Below are 23,598 nucleotides of genomic sequence, written 5' to 3'. Positions count from 1 at the left end.
CTGTGGGAGTTAGGATTCACCCCATCTGTCTGGCAATGTTTTTATTTTAGTGAAAAAATGTCTGTCATATTGAATTTTGAAGAAATACCTTTCCCAGCTTTTCCCTGAGCTCTAATGTGTGTCTGTCGGTCTGTGTGCGTCCTGGACTGCAGGCTTCATCGCTTCGGACATGACTTCCCGAAACTCGAGTACACAGCTGTGGCTAATCACCCACTTCCACGAGATGGGCTCACTGTACGACTACCTGCAGCTGAGCACCCTAGACACAGCCAGCTGTCTGCGCATGGCTTTGTCCATCGCCAGCGGCCTGGCACACCTCCACGTGGAGATCTTCGGCACCCAGGGCAAGCCGGCCATCGCCCACCGAGACCTCAAAAGCAAAAACATACTCGTCAACAAGAACGGCCAGTGCTGCATCGCCGACCTGGGTAAGAGCATAGTGTTGTGGATGTAAAGCATACTGTATGCGTTCATTCAGAGGAGGCTGGTGGGATGAGCTATAGGAGGACGGGCTCATTGTAATGGTTGGAATGGAATAAATGGAACGGTATTAAACATATAGAAACCACATTTGACTCGTTCCATCTATTCCTTTCCAGCTATTACAATGAGCCTGTCCTCCTATAGCTCCTCCCACCAGCCTCCACTGGTTGTTGTTCATTTAGATGTTGTAAATTATTTAATATAATGTGACCGTTTTCCCGAGTGGCGCAGTGGTCTAAGGCACTACCTCGCTGTGCTAGCTGTGCCACTAGAGATCCTGGTTCGAGTCCAGGCTCTGTCGCAGCCGGCCGCGACCATAGAGACCCATGGGGCGGCGCACAATTGGCCGAGATGTCCTTGTATCATCACGCTCTAGCGGCTCTTGTGTTTCCCCACACATTGGTGTGGCTGGCTTCTGGGCTATGCGGGCATTGTGACAAAAAGCAGTGCGGCTTGTTTGGGTTGTGTTTCGGAGGATGCATGGCTCTCGACCTTTGCCTTTCCCGAGTCCGTACGGGAGTTGCAGCGATGGGACAAGATTATAACGACCAATTGGATACCACGGAATTGGGGAGAAAAAGGGATAGAAATAGCATTTAAATAAATAATGGTGGTAGTAGCGTCTTTGCCAACTGTCACAAGTTCTTGGTAGCTATCTAGCGTCATAGTTTGGAATCACACGACGCAGTTGCTGGTACTGCTTGTCTCTTTCCAGTGATCCTGCCGACCAAGGGTCTGAGGAGCTATTTGGCGTCGCAGCTAGCCTAGCTGCTAGCTAGCTGCATATCAAGCTAGCAAGGTTTTCTAGAACGCAGTCCCAGCCAACTGCTGGGACCGCAGATTGTCCCGGGTTTGTGGCTGTTTGTTATTTGCAGTTTTCCACGTCACCTTCCCTGTCTGGAACTGCGAGGAGATACAGCATAACCTACGTTGCTAGCTACCATGACAAAGACCAAAGCCGGCAGTATTTGGTATTTTATTAGGATCCCCATCGGCAGCTACTCTTCCTGGGGTCCACGCAAAACATGAAACATAATACAGAATTACATAATACAGAACATCATCAGAACAGCTAAAGGACAGAACTACATACATCCATTTTTAAAAAGGCACACGTAGCCTACATATCAATGCATACACACATTTACATTTTAGTCATTTAGCAGACTCTCTTATCCAGAGCGACTTAGTGAATGCATACATTTTTTTTAAATTATATATTATTTTATTTTCTCCGTACGGGGGGCCACACAAACTATCTAGGTCAAATAGGGCAGAGGCTTTGTGCCGTGAGGTGTTTCTTTATCTGTTTTTTGAAACAAGGTTTGCTGTTTATTTGAGCAATATGAGATGGAAGGAAATTCCATGCAATAAGGGCTCTATATAATACTGTACGTTTTGAGTTTGTTCTGGATTTGGGGACTATGAAAAGACCCCTGGTGGCATGTCTGGTGGGATAAGTTTGTGTGTGTCAGAGCTGTGTGTAAGTTGACTATGCAAACAATTTGGGATTTTCAACACATTTAATATTTCTTATAAAAAGAAGTGATGCAGTCAGTCTCTCCTCAACTCTTAGCCAAGAGAGACATGCGTAGTATTTATATCAGCCCTCTGATTACAATTAAGAGTGAAACGTGCCGCTCTGTTCTGGGCCAGCTCCAGCTTAACTAGATCTTTCCTTGCCGCACTGGACCACACGACTGGAAATAATCAAGGTTAGACAAAACTACAGCCTGCAGAACATGCTTTTTGGAGTGTGGTGTTAAAAAAGCAGAGCATCTCTTTATTACAGCTAGACCTCTCCCAATCTTTGCAACCATTGAATCTATATGTTTTGACAATGACAGTTTGCAATCTAAAGTAAGGTCAAGTAATTTAGTCTCAACTTGTTCAACAGCCACACCATTTATTACCAGATTCAGCTGAGGTCTAGCACTTAAGGAATGATTTGTACCAAATACAATCCTCTTAGTTTTAGAGATGTTCAGGACCAGTTTATTACTGGCCACCCATTCCAAAACTGACTGCAACTCTTTGTTAAGAATTTTAGTGACTTCATTAACTGTGGTTGTTGATGCGTATATGGTTGAATCAGCAGCATACATGGACACACATGCTTGGTTTAATTCCAGTGGCAGGTCATTGGTAAAAATAGAAAAGAGTAGAGGGCCTAAAGAGCTGCCCTGTGGTACACCACACTTTACATGTTTGACATTTGAGAAGCTTCCATTAAAGAAAGTTCTGAATCCACAATATGACAGAGGTTGAAAAGCCATAGCACTTAAGTTTTCAACAGCAGGTTATGGTCAATAATATCAAAGGCTGCACTGAAATCGAACAGTACAGCTCCCACAATCTTCTTATTATCAATATCTTTCAACCAATCATCAGTCATTTGTGTCAGTGCAGTGCATGTTGAATGCCCTTCTCTATAAGCATGCTGAAAGTCTGTTAATTTGTTTACAGAGAAATAGCATTGTATTTGGCCAAAGACACTTTTTTTCCAACAGTTTGCTAAGAGCTGGCAGCAAGCTGATTGGTCTGCTGTTAGAACCAGTAAAGTCTGCTTTAACACTCTTTGGTAGCGGAATTACTTTGGCTTCCCTCCAGGCCTGAGGACAAAGCCTTTCCTCTAGGATCAGATTAAAGATATGACAGATAGGAGTGGCTATAGTCAGCTACCATCCTCAGTAGTTTTCCATCTAAGTTGTCAATGCCAGGAGGTTTGTCATTATTGATCGTTAACAATAATTTTTCCCTCTCCCACACTAACTTTATAAAATTCAAACTTGCACTGCTTCCCTTTCATTGTTAGATTTTTTTTTTTTTTAAATGCCTGAATATAATTGCTCACTGTTTGTCGTGGGCATTTCCTGCCTAAGTTTGCCCACTTTGTCAATGAAATAATCATTGAAATAATTGGCAACATCAAATGGTTTTGTGATGAATAAGCCATCTGATTCGATGAAAGATGGAGTTAATTTTGTCTTTCTGCTCATCATTTAATTTAAAGTACTCCGACATTTTTTCCCCGTCATTCTTTATATTATTGATCTTGGCTTCATAATAAAGTTTATTTTTTTGGTTGAGTTTAGTCACATCATTTCTCAATTTGCAGTAAGTAAGCCAGTCATATGTCCAGCCAGACTCATTAGCCACCCCTTTAGACCCATCTCTTTCAACCATACAGTTTTTCAATTCCTCATCAATCCATGGAACCTTAACAGTTCTAACAGTCCATTTCTTAACAAGTGCATGTTTATCAATAATTGGAAGAAGCAATTTCATAAAATGCAGCGTCTGGATGCTCCTCATGAATCACATCAGACCAACAAATATTTTTAACGTCATCCACATAAGAGTCACAGCAAAATCTTTTGTATGATCTCTTATACACTATTTTAGGCCCAGCTGTTGGAACTTTGGCTTTCCTAGATATAGCCACTATATTGTGATCACTGCATCCAATAGCTTTAGAACAAAGTTCTACAGCGTTATTAAAAATGTGATCGATACATGTGGATGATCTTGTTCCTGCAGTGTTTGTAAACACTACAGTGTAGGTTGATTTAATAACCTGATCCATCTCACCTTCCTTCCATCTCATATGCATTGATATGTAGGCTACGTGTGCCTTTTAAACATGTATGTCGTTCTGTCCTTGAGCTGTTCTTGTCTAATGATGTTCTGTAATATGTCGTTCTGTATTATGTTTTGTGTGGACCCCATGAAGAGTAGCTGCTGCTTTTTTGCAACAGCTAATGGGGATCCTAATAAAATACCAAATACCAAACCACTCCAACTCTCTTCCCTCCATCTACCCTGATTTTACTTTTTTTTTTTGCATTAGAGGAAGAACAGAGCAGGAAGCTCTTTAAGCCTTAACCAAACATGCATTAATCAGCACTCATGTCCCAAACCCAAAGTTCTCGTGCCTGTGATGTGTGAGTCATTTCAGGTAGCTCTGACTGCTCATTGAGACTACTGCTAAAATCACCACCGTCATCCCTTTTAAGTTGTTTATGAGCTGCATTCTGCTCACAAACAGGATGTTGATGAGTTGTTTTTGTTGTGATACGATCGTGGCGTAATTTGTTTTTCGATAAATATGGTTGTTTTTGACAACAGTTCCAAGCTTTTTTTTACCAATGCTATTTTAATCAAATCCACCAGAGGACAGTATACTGTGCTTTAGATATAATAAGTTAATAGGGACAATCATTTTGGTACATAGACACCATATTTTGAATCCTTTTAATGAGAAAAAAAAATATTTTCTGGCCTAGGTCTTGCTGTGATGCATTTCCAAGACACAAATGAGTTAGACGTGGGCAACAACCCTAAAGTGGGCACGAAGCGCTACATGGCCCCAGAGGTCTTGGACGACTCCATCCAGATGGACTGCTTTGAGTCCTTCAAGAGAGTGGACATCTGGGCCTTTGGCCTGGTCCTGTGGGAGATTGCAAGGAGCACGGTCAGCAACGGTCAGTACAATACACGCTGAATGGTTTCTTCTGTTCTCTCTCTCCTTTATTCATTGATCATCAAATCAAAGTTGATTTGTCATATGCATAGAATACAGTGTAGTGTACACGGTGCAATGAAACACTTGCAAGCTCTCATCTAAAACGATGCAGCAACTAACAAGTATTCAGTAAAAAAATTGAATTAAAAACAAACATCTAGAATGTCATGCATTTAGGGCTATTTGACAAAGCATGTTAAACATGTCATGTAGTAGTTCGATTAGACAGAGCTTCTGTAGGTATCTTTCTGTTACCTGCCTGTCTGCATATGCATGCTGTTCTTGGAATATTCTGTAATGTCCCTGTCAGGGCATAATCAAAACCTATCATAATACAGTTGAAGTCAAAGTTTACCTACACCTTTGCCAAATACATATAAACTCAGTTTTTCACAATTCCCGACAGTTAGTCCTAGTAAAAATTCCCCGTATTAGGTCAGTTAGGATCACCCCTTTATTTTAAGAATGTGAAAATGTCAGAATAATAGTAGAGTGAGTGATTTTATTTCTTTCATCACATTCCCAGTGGGTCAGAAGTTTACATACTCAATTAGTATTTGGTAGCATTGCCTTTAAATTGTTTAACTTGGGTCGGTCAAACATTTCGGGTAGCCTTCCACAAGCTTCCCACAATAAGTTGGGTGAATTTTGTCCCATTCCTCCTGACAGAGCTGGTGTAACTGAGTCAGGTTTGTTGACCTCCTTGCTCGCACACGCTTTTTCAGTTCTGCCCACACATTTTCTATAGGATTGAGGTCAGGGCTTTGTGATGGCCACTCCAATACCTTGAATTTGTTGTCCTTAAGCCATTTTGCCACAACTTTGGAAGTATGCTTGGGGTCATTGTCCATTTGGAAGACCCATTTGTGACCAAGCTTTAACTTCCTGACTGATGTCTTGAGATGTTGCTTCAATATATCCACATAATTTTCCTTCTCATGATGCCATCTATTTTGTGAAGTGCACCAGTCCCTCCTGCAGCAAAGCACCCCCACAACATGATGCTGCCACCCCAGTGCTTCATGGTTGGATGGTGTTCCAAACATAACGATGCTCATTATGGCCAAACGGTTCAATTTTTGTTTCATCAGACCAGAGGACATTTCTCTAAAAAGTGCGATCTTGGTCCCCATGCGCAGTTGCAAACCATAGTCTGGCTTTTGTATGGCGGTTTTGGAGCAGTGGTTTCTTCTGTCGATATAGGAATCTTTTTACTGTGGATATAGATATTTTTGTACCTGTTTCCTCCAGCATCTTCACAAGGTCCTTTGCTGTTCTGAGATTGATTTGTAGTTTTCGCACCAAAGCACGTTCATCTCTAGGAGACAGAACGCGTCTCCTTCCTGAGCGGTATGACGGCTGCGTGGTCCCATGGTGTTTATACTTGCGTACTATTGTTTGTACAGATGAACGTGGTACCTTCAGACATTTGGAAATTGCTCCCAAGGATGAACCAGACTTGTGGAGGTCTACAAAAAAAAAATTCTGAGGTCTTGGCTGATTTTTTTTGTTGTTGATTTTCCCATGATGTAAAGCGAAAAGGCACTGAGTTTGAAGGTAGGCCTTGAAATACATCCACAGGTACACCTCCAATTGACTCAAATGATGTCAGTTAGCATATCAGAAGCTTTTAAAGCCATGACATCATGTTCTGGAATTTTCCAAGCTGTTTAAAGGCACAGTCAACTTAGTGTATGTAAACTTCTGACCCACTGGAATTGTGATACAGTGAATTATAAGTGAAATCTGTCTGTACACAATTGTTGAAAAAATTTCTTGTCATGCACAAAGTAGATGTCCTAACCGATTTGCCAAAACTATAGTTTGTTAACAAGAAATTTGTGGAGTGGTTGAAAAACGAGTTTTAATGACTCCAACCTAAGTGTATGTAAACTTCTGACTTCAACTGTATATAGAACATAATGTCCAGCTGGATTTTTGAGAATTGATTTCGCCACTTTTAGAGGAAGTGTTTAGCAATCTAATAGCAAAACCGCCGTATCACTTTGCTATGCATAAAGTTGTGTTCACCATTGGCAGAACAAGTCAATGATTGAAATCAATACTTGGGCTGACACAGAGTCTCATTGAGGAAATTAGTGAATGTGACTTCAGAGGAGGACAGACAACTATCCCCCGTGTCTGTGGTCTAGTCTGGGACTAGAGGCGCTGGCATCTTATCTGAAATAGATCTTGCTTTCTCCACACAGTTAAATGACTTACTTTCCCCATGGTTTTCCGCCTAGTACACAGTAGAAAGTGAGAACTATGCAAACAAAGTACCTTGTTAGCATTTTTCTATGCTATTTCAAGTATTGTTTTGTGGCACTTTTTTACTTGACTAACATATTTCTGTCATTAAGTAGGAGGAAATGCAGTATAAAATCCCATTCGCCAGATTTTATGGATATTTCTCATGTATTTTTCCTATTTTCTGTTACACTTGCATATTGCTCAATATTAAAATTCCCATGCGGTTTAATGTTAGATCTCATAGACATTTATATGTTGTGTATTCTCCCACATACTCTGTGTAGGCATTGTAGAGGACTACAAGCCTCCCTTCCATGACGCGGTGCCCAGCGACCCCAGCTTTGAAGACATGAAGAAGGTGGTGTGTGTGGACCAGCAGAGACCCAACATCCCCAACAGATGGTTCTCAGACCCAGTGAGTACAGAGATGAGACAAGCAGAGGTGGAGAGAGAACTAGCTAATATGTTTTCTAAAAGAATATGAGCCTCTCCAAATCTGTCTATTTATAAACTGTGCAGAATGCTGCACTGTCTGCTAGGTTATCCTTCCTCATCAGACGGTTACTTATCCTCTGTAAACAGCCTGTCAGCCGCCAACCGCATTTCCAAGCTCCATTGAAAACATGATACGGTCTGATTGGCAGTTCAAATCTTTTGTGCTTAGAATTCTAGCCTTTTATATTACTCATTCTGATATTTATTTTCGCTGCACCTGTGATGACATCTGCAATTCTGTCTACTGAACAAATAAACTTTTTTATTTCATTTAAAAAATAATTGCTTTACCCTTTGCATTGGGAAAATATACACTTTCACACTTGATTTAAAAAATAAAATGAACTTGAATGGATTTTAACTCTGATTTCCTCTTGCTTTCCAGACTTTAACGTCCATCGCTAAACTTATGAAGGAGTGCTGGTACCAGAATCCATCCGCCAGATTAACGGCGCTACGCATCAAAAAGACTCTGACAAAAATCGACAACTCTCTAGACAAAATTAAAACGGACTGTTGAGCTTCTTCCTTGTTGGTGCGGAAGGAGAGGAGACCTAAAGGCCTTTTAAAGACACCCAGCAGGCAGTTCGGTCCCCCTGGACAACACACAGGAGAAAAAGGACCGGTTGGGCTCAGTGCTCTTAAAGTGGCACATTGTATTTATTTTAAACACTTGGAGGGACACATTTTGGCATCCAAAGATGGCTTACAGGGCATTTAAGACTGCCAATAGTCTTGGATATTAGGTGACTATCCCTTTTAAGATATAGGAATATTGAACTAATAGTCACGTTCTTCAAGGAAGAAACTGTTACCTGGGCATTTGAGTACTGTATATCGCTTTAGAGCTGCCGGTTTCTGAGAAATGTCTGAACATATTTAATTTAGCGATATTGGCCGTGCTTTATTGCTGTTATTGCACTAGCAATCTTTGCATTCCTGGCTTGCACTGTTGCTGATGCATTTGGAGAAAAAACAACTTGCCAAAAATGTTTTGTTTTATAGTTCACACAAACTCCAGTAATCAGAATGAGGAAAAAAAGAGTTAAGTTTTACTTTGACTGCATCTCTCTTGCACTGCTGTTTACAATATTGTTAGAACAATTCTCTTGGTATTTCATCCAACCTGTAACGTATTTAGCTAACACACTGTGTTGTAGAATTGTGCTGCAGACAGTTATAGCCACTCTTTACTTCTTACTTTGGCGACGTCGTCTAACGTATCCTGTCACAAACTTTTTATATCACCATACATTTCACATTATGTACCTGTTATTTGTTTGGTTGTTTCATCTGCTTAATTGAGATAAATCTTAAAAGAGCAAATAAAATATTTACTAGATGACGCTGAACTCAATTCATACAGGAGCAGAAGTTATGCCTGTAAAGTAATATTGTCTTAATTTGTGCATTGTCAAAGTAATTGAAGTCAAACGTAAGCCTTTTTTTAAAGATTTTTTTTTTTTAAACATTTTATATCAAGTAGTGATTTCTATTAATTAAATAGAAAAAAACACATAGATGCTATCTGTCTCATCTGTCAGTTACAACATCAAATGAACCCTTTTCCCCTCATCAAAACATATTCCACACAATATTTGCCCACTGTGGAGCTCTGCACATCTACCTTAACTTGAACCTTTTTACATGCCGTGATAGGTTTGCAAAATTCTGGTAACCTTCTAAAATCCCCAGGTTTTTCCAGAAATGACAGTTGGAAGATTCCCAGAATTTAGGTGGGAATAAACAGTAAATCTGGAATACTCCAACCAGGATTGCTGGAAAACCTGGGAAGTTTGAGCGTTACCACAGTTATGCAACTGTCAGGATAAGTAATATGCTCGTGGTGAGTATTAGCAGTGGTTGTTATGCAAATCCAGAGCGTATTTTAATTTCATCAGCTCTGCATATTTTCCTTTGTCCTCCCGGACTAGACAGTTCCTTTGCCTTGGCATAGTGCAGCCCCTAAAGTCTTACTGACCTGCAGCAGAGACGTAAGCTGTTCACTGCACAAAGGAACTTTTCTTGTGTCCAGCTTGTCGACTACTAAACAAATAATCAAATGCAGCAAAGTATGTAGGGCATGTTAATCCATTTCCATATTAAACACAGCTCAATCTCGGTTGTAAAATGCAACAAATACATTTTCATTTGGGAAATGTCAGAGGGTATTCTAGGCCCTAATGACTAAATTGAGCTGCTTAAATTGTGGAGGAGTTGCCCGACGAGAAACAAAAGGCAAGTCTAGAATGGTACTGTAAATGGTGTCACCTGCACTCATTTGTATTCCTGAATCGGCGTGGGGGCCGGTAAAGAGCAAAGCAATGGATATGTCAGTTGTCTGCCGGGACTGACTGTGGCACCCAAAATGAGCATCTCCAAACGAGCATATTTTATAGGCAACATCCTAGGAAATGTCCCAAATGGCACCCTATTCCCTATTGACCGAGGCCAATAGTGATCTGGTCAAAAGTAGAGCACTTTATACGGAATAATGTGCCTTTCGGGACTCACTCATGGTCAACATTAACTGGTCATTAGAACGGTCTCCTGACTGTGCTACTGTGAACTGATCCACAATGACCAGATGTGGTTTTAACAAGGTCTCATTTTGCTGCTTTGTGTATACGGGTGGTTGTTCACTCACCATGATTCCCATTTACATGCAAATGGCAGACATTATTTTAGACTAATTCCCACTACAGCACTGCAAGACGACAGTGATGCATGTGTACTTGTTTTTCCTCCAGCTTTTAGGTTTGGTAGCTTTTCAATTAAAACATTGAAGCAAAGTGTTGCCTGTGGTGATGATCATTCAACAGAGCTCAAGAGATCCTGAGGGCCTTGAATTCTTCGTATTCATTTTTAGAGTTCATTTGTCCAACTTCGTCACTAAGCTGGCAAATCATTTTCTTTGAAGCAGTTGCTTTTTCAACTTCCTACGCAGCCTGACACCCTGGAAAACACACACACCCCTCTTTCTCTTTCCCTCTGTTGCTTTCTCTCGTTCTTTCAGTCTTCTGAAGCTGTGCTATTCATCCGGGGACAGCATGTACTGTAGGTAGCCTTGGCCTTGAAGAATGGAGAGATCATGTGAGAATGAAAAGCGAATAGAACCCCCGCCTTCAACGTGGCTTTGCTAATCGGTTCGTAATGGGTTACTATGGAAATGCATTACATTTCCACTTTAGTCATCTAGCAGACTTAAAATAGTGAGCGCAATGTGATCACCCATGGCTGTTGTATAGTGATTTTCATGCAGGTAGCTGTATGGGAGGCCTTCCGTCAGATTCACTTTGGATTTCCAGACCATAGAAAGAGAAGGGAACGGTGCCCCTACCGCGCTCTTCAACTAAGGTGCAAGAGGAAATCAATCTATTCTTGAAGGACAGTGGAAGTTGACAAGTGTTTTATTGTTAAAACCTGATGAAGGCTAAGGATGCATTGGTCAATAAAGAAGCACGCTTTATCAAGTTTCACTGTCCTGCAAGAGTTCAGTAAATAGTACGATACTCTCGAGTGGCTGTTGGTCTGTATATGGAATACCCTTAACCTTGTTCTGTTGCCCAGTTGGCTGACCTCTACATCCTGAAAGTTACAGCACTCAGATCTACATTAGGGACTTGATATGGAGGACCGAGTCCCAGACTTCACCAGAGGCATGTCAGGGGGTGAGGGACTGTTGATCAGAGAAGTGCATGGGCTTTTCTAAACAGTTTTTCAAAATGTGCCACATTGGTTTCATAACTGGGATGGTGTTGCCAAGAGGCCATAGATGGGGCTTAGAGTTTTTCCTGACCACGTGACCTGACCAGGAGGTATGCCGGTGCTTGAGGTACCGTAGAACAGGCAGCATATGGTGCTAGTGCAGTGTCCTGGCTATTGTACCATGTAGTTTGGCGCGAAGTTAAACACAGAGGCTGAAGTAAATCACTTGTGATTTCACTTAGGGGCTCAGTCAGACAACTTGGTGTAATGGCTTTGATTGTACAGCTGCAAGGTTGTGTCCAGCTCTGGTGAATCCCTACACATTTGAAACAGTAGGAACAGTATTTTACAGGTATAGCACCTACCAGCATTTGTAGATAGCATTCACCATGGCTTTTCATCAGTTTTTAATTAAAACAATTGTGTTGTGTGTTAAGGTGTCTTTGGTATCCCTGGTGAATTACAAATGTATCCGAATTTTTTTTACCATTGGTTTTCGATGGCCAATTAGTTGGTAGATACACCACTTTATACCAAGGTACCTTTTAAAAACATGATATAGGGATTATAAGCAGTTCTGAAACGAGTTCATAGATAATGGAAATCTAAATATTGCTTATCGTAGATGTTCATTCTTTACTGGATCATGGTGATATTGTCTTCTGATAGGCCTACATAGGTGAATGAGAAAAGGAGAATGCAGTTGATTGTGGTGCCAGATGCAGAGGTGAGTCATCATATGTCATCATACCTCACAAACTATGTTTTCATTTTACTGCTGTGACGTTTTGAGAGAACCCAAGCACAGGACAATTTTATAAATGGAAAATTGATTGAATGTAGGCTGCAGTTCTCTCTTCGTTCACTTGTCTTTATCAGTGGGCTAGACCCAGCAAGCACATAATGTTCTGAGAACCTTATGTTTCTTAGAGCTTGGTGAGAGCAGGGTTGTCCTATGGTTATTTTGCATATAACTTTCCCACAACTTTCTAGGAATTGTGCGGGGTAGTTGCTTGGCTTTGGAACATTATCAGCAGCACATTTTAAGGAACTTGACAAAAACATTATTTTCTTGGTATTTCATTACTTTAACAGAATGTTTCCTAAAAGTTCCAAAATGGTTATATTTAATTTAAATGTTGGTAAGGTTCTAGGAACATTCTCCAACTGGTTTGACATTGGGAATGTTCTTTTGTGGGAATTTCAGTACTTCAGCATAATGTTTCTTACACGTTTCCTCATGGTTCTATTTAAAGTCATGTTCTCAAATTGTTCAGAGAAGATTAAAGCCCCCATGCAGCCTTTTAAATGTCATTTTAAAATTGTCACTTTGTCTAATAATTCACTTTGTGTTTATTTATTTTTATAAAACATATATTTGTCATAATCTTGCTTTATCTCCCTTGGGCCACTGAAATGCTCAATCGCACTGTGTAGGCATTAGGAAACAAAATGTAATATGAAATTAGATATTTACATACACAGCCTGATTTGCCTTTTCATTCTCTCTGCATTGTTGGGAAGGGCCCATTAAGTAATCATTTCACTGTTAGTCTACACCCTGTTTTTTTTTTTTTAACGAAGCATGCAACAAATGACATTTGATTTGAATTTGATTTGGCCTTACCCCTTCAAAAAACAACAAAGGCCTGTCAGTTGGAGCTGGAGTCGGACCCTGAAAGCGACAAACTTCCACAGGTGTGTAGGCTACTTTGTTTTGTCATCAAAACAAAAGGCCTACATAATGCATCTTAATTTGCTATATCATTATTGTACTGTTTTCAATAGGTCACAAGAAGATGCAGGACCAGAACAGCCTGTTTACCTGGTGGACCATCCTGACCGTCTATTCATTGCAGAATGCCATGATTATCTACAGGGCTATAGGCCTCTGCGTCTAAACACAGTAAACAATACTAAGTATACTTAGTATTACTTGCTGTGTTAGGCCTCTGAGATGCAATGGCCCATGGTATAATCTTCAGTATCAAAGTCTATTTCATCATTTTGCAAAATAGACTTTGCGATGATACTGGAGATAACTTTACGTTTTTCTAATGAGTGAACATTCTTAGGTAAATAAAGAAATCAGACTCCATTGAAAGGTTGTCATTCTTTGTAAATTCTCTCGTCAATTATTTACATAAGACAATAAAACGGATGCACTGCAATTGTTTTCTTTATTGTAAACTGTCAAAGTGCTCCATTGTGGCACATGTATTTGTATAAATAAACCTATATCTGTCTCAGATCGCAAACAAGGTTATAATGAAAGTAAAAATCATGGCATATATATCTTTAAGTTGTTTTACAACGCAAGCTCTGGAAGGTATAACTCGTTCTCAATAAAATGTATTTCCATTCCATGTTTTTGTGACTGATGGTTCTTTTCTACAATTCTACGGAATATTCCGTGATCAGACACTTTCTTATCCAGCTAGTAAATTAAACACATATCTGCACCAAAAACAAATCACAGAAAGCATTGACTCATCAATATAAGGAAAGTAATATACAAGTAATATATTAATAAAACAACTTTATTGAAAGAATAAGGTTAGGGGAGTGGCAAGAAAAAGCATGTGAACCCTTTGAAATTACTTGGATTTCTGCTTAAACTAATAACACAAACAATTATACATTTTCATGTATTTACTGAACACACCATGTAAACATTCACAGTGCAGTATGTGAACCCTTAGATTTAACAACTGGTTGACCATCCTTTGACAGCAATAACTTCAGCCAAATGTTTTCTGTTTGTTGTGAATCACACCTGCACAACTGTCAGGAGGAATTTTGGAGCATTCCTCTTTACACAACTGTTTCAGTTCAGCAATATTCTTGGGATGTCTGGTATGAACTGCTCTCTTGAGATCATGCCACAGCATCTCAATCAGGTTGAGGTCAGGAGTCTGAATGGGCCACTCCAGAAGGCGTATTTTCTTCTGTTGAAGCCATTTTGTTGTTGATTTACTTCTGTGTTTTGGGACGTTGTCCTGTTGCATCATCCAACTGTTGAGATTCAATTGGCGGACAGATAGCCTTACATTCTCATGCAAAATGTCTTGATAAACTTGGGAATTCATTTTTCCGTCTGATAGCAAGCTGTCCAGGCCCTGATGGTTTGGAGCAGCAAAGCAGCTCCAAACCATGATGCTCCCTCCACCAAACTTTATAGTTGGGATGGGATTTTGATGTTGGTGTGCTGTGCTGTGCCTATTTTTCTCCACACATAGTGTTGTGTGTTCCTACAAAATAACTCAACTGTAGTTTCATCTGTCCACAGAATATTTTGCCAGTAGCGCTGTGGAACATCTAGTTGCTCTCTTGCGAACTTCAGATGTGCAGCAATGTTTTTTTTTGGACAGCAGTGGCCTATCCGTGGTGTCCTCCCATGAACACCATTCTTGTTTAGTGTTTTACGTATTGTAGACTCGTCAACAGAGATGTTAGCATGTTCCAGAGATTTCTGTAAGTCTTTAGCTGACACTCTAGGATTCTTCTTAATGCAGTCCTTTGGAGGACGGCCACTCTTAGGGAGAGTAGCAACAGTGCCGAACGTTCTCCATTTACAGACAATTTGTCTTACCCTGGACTGATGAACATCAAGGCTTTTAGAGATACTTTTGTAACCCTTTCCAGCTTTAAGCAAGTCAACAATTCTTAATCTTAGGTCTTCTGAGATCGCTTTTGTTTGAGGCATTATTCACATCAGGCAATGCTTTTTGTGAATAGCAAACTCATATTTGGGAGTGTTTTTTATAGGTCAGGGCAGCTCTAACCAACATCTCCAATCTCGTCTCATTGATTGGACTCCAGGTTAGCTGACTCCTGACTCCAATTAGCTTTTGGGGAAGTCATTAGCCTAGGAGTTTACATACTTTTTCCAACCTACACTGTGAATGTTTAAATGATGTATTCAATATAGGCAAAAAATATATAGTAATTTGTGTGTTATTAGTTTAAGCACACTGTGTTTGCCTATTGTTGTGACTTAGATGAAGATCAGATCAAATTTTATGACTAATTTATGCAGAAATCGAGGTAATTCCAAGGGCTTCACATACTTTTTCTTGCCACTGTATGCCTGTAGTAAAGTCAAACAAGCTAGACCTCCAGCCTGAGCTTTTATAAGTCCTATGATATATCATAAGGGGTATACATTAATTCTTGCATTCAGCAGCCAGAAGGCTTTACATTTTTGGGGGGGATCATATATCAGTAGCCTAAGCAGCCGATAGTGTGCGCTAGATCTGCACTATTGTCTAAGATTGATATGCATTCCCGGTAATACACTCGTGTCCGCCATGGACCGGCATGTACATAAAGCTTCCTCCATTCAGGCTAAATTGTCCGAAAATACGTTAAATGGTGGTGGAAAAGGGATTTTCATAACGATATAGTGACGAAGCATGCAACCCATGAATAGCATGTCCTTTACTTATAATAGGAAAATAACTATCTGGACACTTGATGAATGGTTGCTGCTGCTGATGATTTCAAGATCTATGCGATGCTTGATGGAGCTGCTGGGAAATCCACATGTATACCTAGCCTGATTTGCAACGTAGTCTGATGCAAAGTGTGCTGTGCAGGAGGTTCGACTGAACTCTGACAGTTGATTATGAAAACAAAATCAGATGAAGTGATTGTTTGGATGGAATACAGTGCTAATGCAGCCATACTGCACAATCGCTCTTGCTTTTGGGCGGGACCAGCACCAAAACTAGGAGGGAATATGTAAATAAACTATGAACGTTAATTGTTTTATTATAATCAGATTGCCGGTGACCTTATCCCTTACGAAAAAAGATTGCAGTCAGAGTGCAGTATAACTGGAGTCCACTGCAGTATAACTGCAATTAGAGTGCAGTATAACTGAAGTATGCTGCAAATACTGTGTCCAAAATAACACCGTTTTTTTTACTGCAGTAATTTTGCAGTATAATTAAGCAATAACGCCCGAGGAGAAGACTTCTAGCTAAGGAGTTCATCTTAACTATACCCCAATGACTCTCATGTAGTTCTGCCAATAGTCTGCTTTGCTTGCTTTGTGGAATCACCACCCTGTAACCCCCAAAGAACATCCTCCAATAATGGTAAGTTCAAACTTTCTTTTGACATAAATGCTTAACTATTTTCAATACAGGATCTTTCTCAGTTTCAAGTGCTATATCTTTAGCAGTGATTGGCAAGTCATCTATAAATGACACTACACAGTGGATTTGGGGTAGGACCCCTACAATCACTCAGGGGGAGTCTGGACAATGCATCTGCATTGCCATGCTGCTCTGATGGTTTGTACTCTATCTCATATGTGTAAGCTGCTAAAATCAAAGACCATCACTGCATTCTAGCTGCTGCAAGTGTTGGGACACCTGTCTTAGGACCAAGAATCTTAGGGTGTGTCAGCAATGTACATTTCCTACCATACAAGTAAAGTTCAGAAAACGTTCTAAGAATGTTATTTAAACTCTGTCTCTCCTTTATTTTGTTAAGTGTGTTCAGGTGTGTGCAATTTACCGGTATTTACCGCACAAAACCACTCCCTTTTCCTGGGATAAATAACTGGGAGAAACCAGTAAATTATAATAAATAATTTATATGAACAGCATGGTGTGAAATGGAACTGTTAAATTATATAAAATGTCTAAATCTGGCTTCTCTACGGCCTCTGCATGATGAATCATCAACGCTCAGGGCGGGGACAGACAGCCCATCTCAGTATGGAGCACACTTCACAATGCATGCAGACCTATCATCTCATCATGGTAACTTATTTTCTTGTGACAGGTAAGCATACATTTGCTGCAGCATAGTCGATGCTGCAATAATGTAAAGACCGAATACACGTCTAATTTACTCATCTCCATCTGGCTTTCGATGGTCACCTTATTTTTTAATTGTAAAGATGTTTTGTTTTTATTATTGCAGCTCCAGAGTTTTAAAACAGCCTCACTCGCATATCGTTGCCTTAAATCAGTGCCCGCGCGAGCATCAACTCCATTCAAATTGCATCCAAAATAGATAATCCTGTTCTAGATCGATACAGTGCATTCGGAAAGTATTCAGACCCCTTGACTTTTTTCACATTTTGTTACCTTACAGCCTTACTCTAAAATTGATTAAATGTTTTTTTCCCATCATCAATCTACATACAAATACCCATAATGACAAAGCAAAAACAGATAATTAGAAATTTGAGCAAAAAAAATACAAATGAAGCTGAAATATCACAGTTACATAAGTATTCAGACCCTTTACTCAGTACTTTGTTGAAGTACTTTTGGCAGCAATTACAGCCTCAAGTCTTCTTGGGTATGACGCTACAAGTTTTTCCCATTAATCTCTGCAGATCCTCTCTTGCTCTGTCAGGTTGGATGGGGAGCGTCGCTGCACAGCTATTTTCAGGTCTCTTCAGAGATGTTCGATCGGGTTCAAGTCCAGGCTCTGGCTGGGCCACTCAAGGACATTCAGAGACTTGTCCCCAAGTCACCCCTGCATTGTCTTGGCTGTGTGCTTAGGGTTGTTGTACTGTTGGAAGGTGAACCTTCGCCCCAGCCTGAGGTCCTGAGCGCTCTGGAGCAGGTTTTCCTTAAGGATCTTTCTGTACTTTGCTCCGTTCATCTTTCCCTCAATCCTGACTAGTCTCCCAGTCCCTGCCGCTGAAAAACATCTCCACAGCATGTTGCTGCCACCACCATGCTTCACTGTAGGGATGGTGCCAGGTTTCCTCCAAACGTGACACCTGGCATTCAGGCCAAAGAGTTCGGCTGTATCATTATATCCATTTGTATTACTTCACTGCAACGTTACGTCAAACGGACGGTCCTTAAAAAACATGTATCCAGATCGACTGCTTCATGGCACAGACATGGCAAAGCAATCGCTGAATTTGTCTCAAGCAGTGGAATCTAAATGTATAACTTTCATAGCTCTACAATAAAGAATGCGACCTACGCACTTCCTTAAACCTAAAATAAGTAGGAAGAAGAAGTAATTTTGTGTGGAAGTCAAACATTTGTTTTACGTCGGAGGCAGACACATTGAGCTCTTTAGATAACCCTCCTCTCCTTGTTTATAGGAGGGACACCTGTTGTTGATTTAGACGTTCACAAATGTTACAGATTTTGACTATCACCAATGTCATGATATGTTTGTTAAAGTAATAAAGAAGGTGAAATATTTTAGGTAGAAAAACAGAACTATATATGGACATATTATAAAGTATGAAAAGGCTTATTCATTCACAATTTGTTTTATTTATCATATCATATTTGTATATGTTTTATTATACTTTTATTGTGTACTAGATCATATCGGTTGAATCATTTTTTTTCTCAGACATAAATAAACAATTCCAGGTGAAAACCAAAGGTCAAAGCTTTCTGGGGGCGGGGACAACACTACTGCATTAATAAAATATTGCCCTCTTGCTAGATTGATTACTAAAGCCATAGCGAAACTGTCAGTTGTTGTTAGTTCAACTGGTTTTAAAAACTATGATTTCCATTCTCAGAGAGTTGATAAAACCTCCCAGGAAATGTTTCAGGGTCCCAGAGTAAAATGTTCTCAGAACCTCCCTGTAACCTAAAAATTAACATTCCCAGAACAAAATGTTCACTTCTGTTTGCAAAACATTTCTTTTTGCGGGTCAGGATTTTTTTTGGGCTTACTTCCCACAACCAATGTGAAACCAAAAACAGACGTTCCCAGAACTTTTAATGTGCTAGCTGGGGAGCGTTAATACTTTTTAAATTCCAGTCGACAGAGGCGGAGCATATCTGCCTGCTTATTCAGCTCTCTCACTGCTTATTTACAGTGGAGCAATGCGAAGTGTGTACATGACGGATTTAAACACGAAAGTAAACATGGTATAGACAGGGCCTCCGCGAACCAAGCAGATGTGGCTCCGGCCATGACTCTTCCCAGGCTCAACACGGTTGAAGCGGCGTTGATATTTATATCCGTCGCACAGCTGAGCACAGGTAGGCTGTAAGACAAACTTTGTGCGACCACTGCATGTATCATGTGTTTCATGAGAACTTGTTTAGGTGGTAATTGTAGGCTGTTTTTCTGTGTCCTGTGTTGCAGTTGGACTTAATTTAGGCAACAGCCTGACATTTTGAGTGGACTCAATCATATGATGTCAGCCGTTCATGTATGATATAGTTTGCTATTTCTTTGTTACCACATTCTGTATCCTGAACATTAACTAAAACAGTTACACTCTAACCATGTGAAAAATAGCTAATGTCAAAAGATCATTCTAAAGCGCTTGGTTTATTTTGAATTAACATGATAGATGTTCACGTGTATGTGTTCATTTCATATGACTTGGCTAAACTGTAGGCTATTATGTCATAAACCTAATTCACTCTACTTTTGAAATTATTTGCTTTCGCTGAGACTGAATTTGTTCCATCTTTCTAAACTGAACCAAACACAAATTGTAATACCTTTTACATGTAAAATTATTATTTAAAAACTTTTTCGACAGTACTATAATAACTTTTTTCAATAGGTATATTATGTACACATAAGAGGCTCTTTACATTGCTGGTCCAACTCGAGGTGTCAAAAATGCACCACAACCTTAAGTATTTTCACACGACCCTCCCCTTGTACCGTAAATAAACATTTCACACCCTCCCCCCTCATAAAATTAACAAAACAAATAGTTATTACCTCCATAAATAACAATAACTGTAGCAACTCTGTGTTTATAAACTAGGATATCGATTTTACCGCTTCAGCGTGTTTTTTTTTTTTTTGTGGCACAGTTGATGCCATGCAGGGCTAACCGGCCAGAAGGTGGAGGGTTGGCGGACCACCACGGACGAGCTCACTCTGCCCGTTTTCGCTACCGTTTTCATTACGCTATCGTTTTCATTACGCTACGATCAGAGCCGGCTGCAGACACAAATGCTGGAAATCAGTTGTTCAACCTTTGGATGCTATACTCCTAGAAAACAACCAACAGGTTTCTGTGCCAATGTACCACACACAACCAATAAACAACGCATAAATGCATACCGATTTACTAACTTTGAGGGTTCATCATCAGCTTTGACAAACTCAATTTAATTGAGGTGTTAATCTCGACAAACCGAAAATACATCGATCCCTTCCTACTTTGTTATTTTTAGTATTTACGTTGTTGGTTGATTACTGCGTTGTTGGCTTTAGGGCTTGCAAGAAAGGCATTTCACTGTACTTGTACATGTGACATTAACTTGAAACAGGATCGATCGAAGGCTTGGTTTGACAATCTCCGATCAACTTTTGGATGTTTTGTAACATATGTCTATCCTTTAGTCGAATGGACTTTGCGCAGTTTGGATGGTGTAATCATTAGTGTGGATGAACGTGTGCAGGTAGCGTAATCAGATTAAAACACTATGACTAGGTGTTTATGCCACACATACACTGAGTGTACAAAACATTAGGAACACCTTAATATTGAGTAGCACCTCCGTTTCTTCAGAACAGCTTCATTCTGTCTGGGCATGGACTCTACAAGGTGTTGAAAGCGTTCCACAGGGATGCTGGCCCATGTTGACTCCAATTGTTGCCACTGTTGTGTCAAGTTGGCTTGATGTCCTTTGATGGACCATTCTTGATATACACGGAAAACTGTTGAGGGTGAAAAACCCAGCAGCGTTGCAGTTCTTGACACACTCAAACCGGTGCGCCTGGCACCTGCTGCCTGGCACCTGCTACCATACCCCGTTCAACGGCACTTAAATCCTTTGTCTTGCCCTTTCACCCTCTGATTGTCTCAAGGCTTTAACCTGTCTCCCCCTTCATCTACACTGATTCAAGTGGATTTAACAGGTGACATCAATAAGGGATCATAGCTTTCACCTGGTCATGGAAAGAGCAAGTGTTCCTAATGTTTTGTAAACTCGGTGTAAAAGGTAATACATTTTAAAAAGTATTGAAGCATTAGGTTCCCGGTTGATGAATAGCTGCTCGGATTGGAAAGGAGGCAGAACGCGTGTTAAGCTTTCCTGAATAACTGGGCCTGCTGGGAACATATAGTCTGCTGTTTCCCAAACTCGGTTCTCCGGACCCCAAGGGGTGCACGTTTTGGTTTTTGCCCTAACACTACACAGCTGATTCAAATGATCAAAGCTTGTTGATTAATTTATTATTTGAATCAGCTGTGTAGTGCTAGGGCAAAAACCAAAAGGTGCACCCCTTGGGGCCGGAGAACCGAAACCCTGATGTAGGCCTATGTGGTCATGACTTGGGAGAATGATGAGCTGGCTGTTGCCGATCATCAGTATTAGAAGTAAAAAAAATTGAACCAGACTGGTCTGCAACTGTGCCTTTCTATAAACTATCGAGAGTAGACCCACAACTGATCCAAATGGAATGAAACATTTTAAATAACAGGGCTTTTGCTCTATTATTCAAGTTACATTTTCACTGCATATTACAGCCTAGAGTAGAACTGTACTCACTTGAAAACAATGTAATTATTCATTGGATTGTGGTGTTGTAGGATAATTGTATTGTCCCATAACAAGATCAACAGGGGAGCCTTTTGAGCTGCGTCTCTGCACTCTTCTTTCATGTGTAATGACGGACCTGGTCTCCCCACTGCCTATCAGCCATTCCTCTCTTGTGGAATTTATATAGAAAATTGGTGCAGATTTGATTAATTGTATGCGTGGTATGATTGCAAGTTAACACATTGCAGATCTGGACAAATGATCCAAATGTCACTATGGAGGGTGGGCAGGATAGACAGTTGACTGGTATACTATACTGAACAGTTTTTCCACATTTTTACTGAGTTACAGTTTATACAAGGAAATCAGTAAATTGAAATAAATTCATTAGGCCCTTATCTATGGATTTCACATGACTGAGCAGCCATGGGTGGATAGGCCCACCTACTGGGGAGCCAAGCCCAGCCAATCAGAATGAGTTTTTCCCCACAAAAGGGCTTCATTACAGACCAAAATACTCCTCAGTTTCATCAGCTGTCCAGGTGGCTGGTCTCAGACGATCCCGCAGGTGAAGTAGCCGGATGTGAAGGGGCTGGGGTGGTTACGGATGGTCTGCAATTTTTAGTCCGGTTGGACATGCTGCCAAATTCTCGAAAATGACATTGGAGGCAGTATGTGGTAGAGAATTGGACATTAAATTATCTGGTAACAGCTCTGGTGGACATTCCTGCAGGCATTGTCATTAATACGTGTCACATATCAGTTTGCAAACAATGTAAAATAATTAATAATTTAGTTAATAAAGCCGCATACAAACATGGTCTCTTTTTTTTGCTTTCTTGGGTAAGGCAGCTCCAAAATGCAGGTGTTTCAGCCTAGCTCAGTGCTTTCTGTGGTGGTGGGGCAGCCAGCGGAAAATACGGAGCGTAGGGGTTGGTAATGTTCTCTAGTTGCGCCATGATTGGCTCAGTGTTCTGTCACTCATGGGGACACTACGTCACTGCCAAATCTAAGGATAGAGCTCAAATTCAAGCCCCTTCGGTGCTGCCATAGCGTTACATTAGAAGTGCCCATCCAAGAAGGCTCAAGGTCATTGGCCACAGACGAAATGACGTCAAATCACGTTATATCTACAGAAGCTTTGCTTGGACTGAACATCATACTTTCAAAATCTTAGCTAGCAGTCATCAATGAATAAAGTTGACAATCTACTGGTAAATCCTTTTTAATCCTTGTCATATGAAGAGAAATAACAAAGATAAATTATAGATAAAACATATCGATGCTCGTCGGCCATTGGACATAAACATTACACAAGTTGGAAATTGAAAATTCAACAATGAGTGGTTTAGAAGGAATCAGTGGCTAACTGCAAGTATTGAAAGCAATCACTAGCCTGCTATTCAGTGGAGTGGGTGTGTGGTCCCTATTCTGGGTTTAAGGTAGGGATGCACGATATATCGGTGAGCATATCCGAATCGGACGATATTATTTAAAAATGCCAGCATCGGCCCGATGACTAGTTTAACACCGATGTGCAAAACCGGTGTCAAAGCTGACATACGTTTAAATATAACGTAAATCGATGATGTAATGACGCCACGAAAAATACAGTGCCACACAAAACAAAAGCAGAAAAATACTAAGCGCACTTCCAACAACTAAACAAGT

General features: G+C 40.4%; 2 protein-coding genes across 5 annotated transcripts in view; both read left to right on the top strand.

The window, feature by feature from the left end:
- The window catches only part of LOC106586172 (activin receptor type-1), a 37,772-nt gene extending 28,498 nt beyond the window's left edge, over positions 1 to 9,274 (top strand). For all 3 annotated transcript variants that reach the window (XM_014173112.3, XM_014173110.3, XM_014173111.3), the window contains exons 9-12: positions 153 to 428; positions 4,770 to 4,967; positions 7,546 to 7,676; positions 8,142 to 9,274. In XM_014173112.3, coding sequence (XP_014028587.1) covers positions 153 to 428; positions 4,770 to 4,967; positions 7,546 to 7,676; positions 8,142 to 8,276 — 740 coding nt within the window. In that variant the 3' untranslated portion in view covers positions 8,277 to 9,274. The remainder of the gene's footprint in view (positions 1 to 152; positions 429 to 4,769; positions 4,968 to 7,545; positions 7,677 to 8,141) is intronic.
- Positions 9,275 to 19,247: 9,973 nt separating this feature from the next.
- The window catches only part of LOC106586171 (activin receptor type-1C), a 33,048-nt gene continuing 28,697 nt past the window's right edge, over positions 19,248 to 23,598 (top strand). For both annotated transcript variants that reach the window (XM_014173107.3, XM_014173106.3), the window contains exon 1: positions 19,248 to 19,455. In XM_014173107.3, coding sequence (XP_014028582.1) covers positions 19,386 to 19,455 — 70 coding nt within the window. In that variant the 5' untranslated portion in view covers positions 19,248 to 19,385. The remainder of the gene's footprint in view (positions 19,456 to 23,598) is intronic.

This window comes from Salmo salar, chromosome 25 (assembly GCF_965601325.2).
Source record: "Salmo salar chromosome 25, fSalSal1, whole genome shotgun sequence".
Classification (NCBI taxonomy): Eukaryota; Metazoa; Chordata; class Actinopteri; order Salmoniformes; family Salmonidae; genus Salmo; species Salmo salar.
The sequence above is the reverse complement of the archived record's forward strand: the minus strand, read 5'-3'. Positions and strand labels throughout refer to the sequence as shown.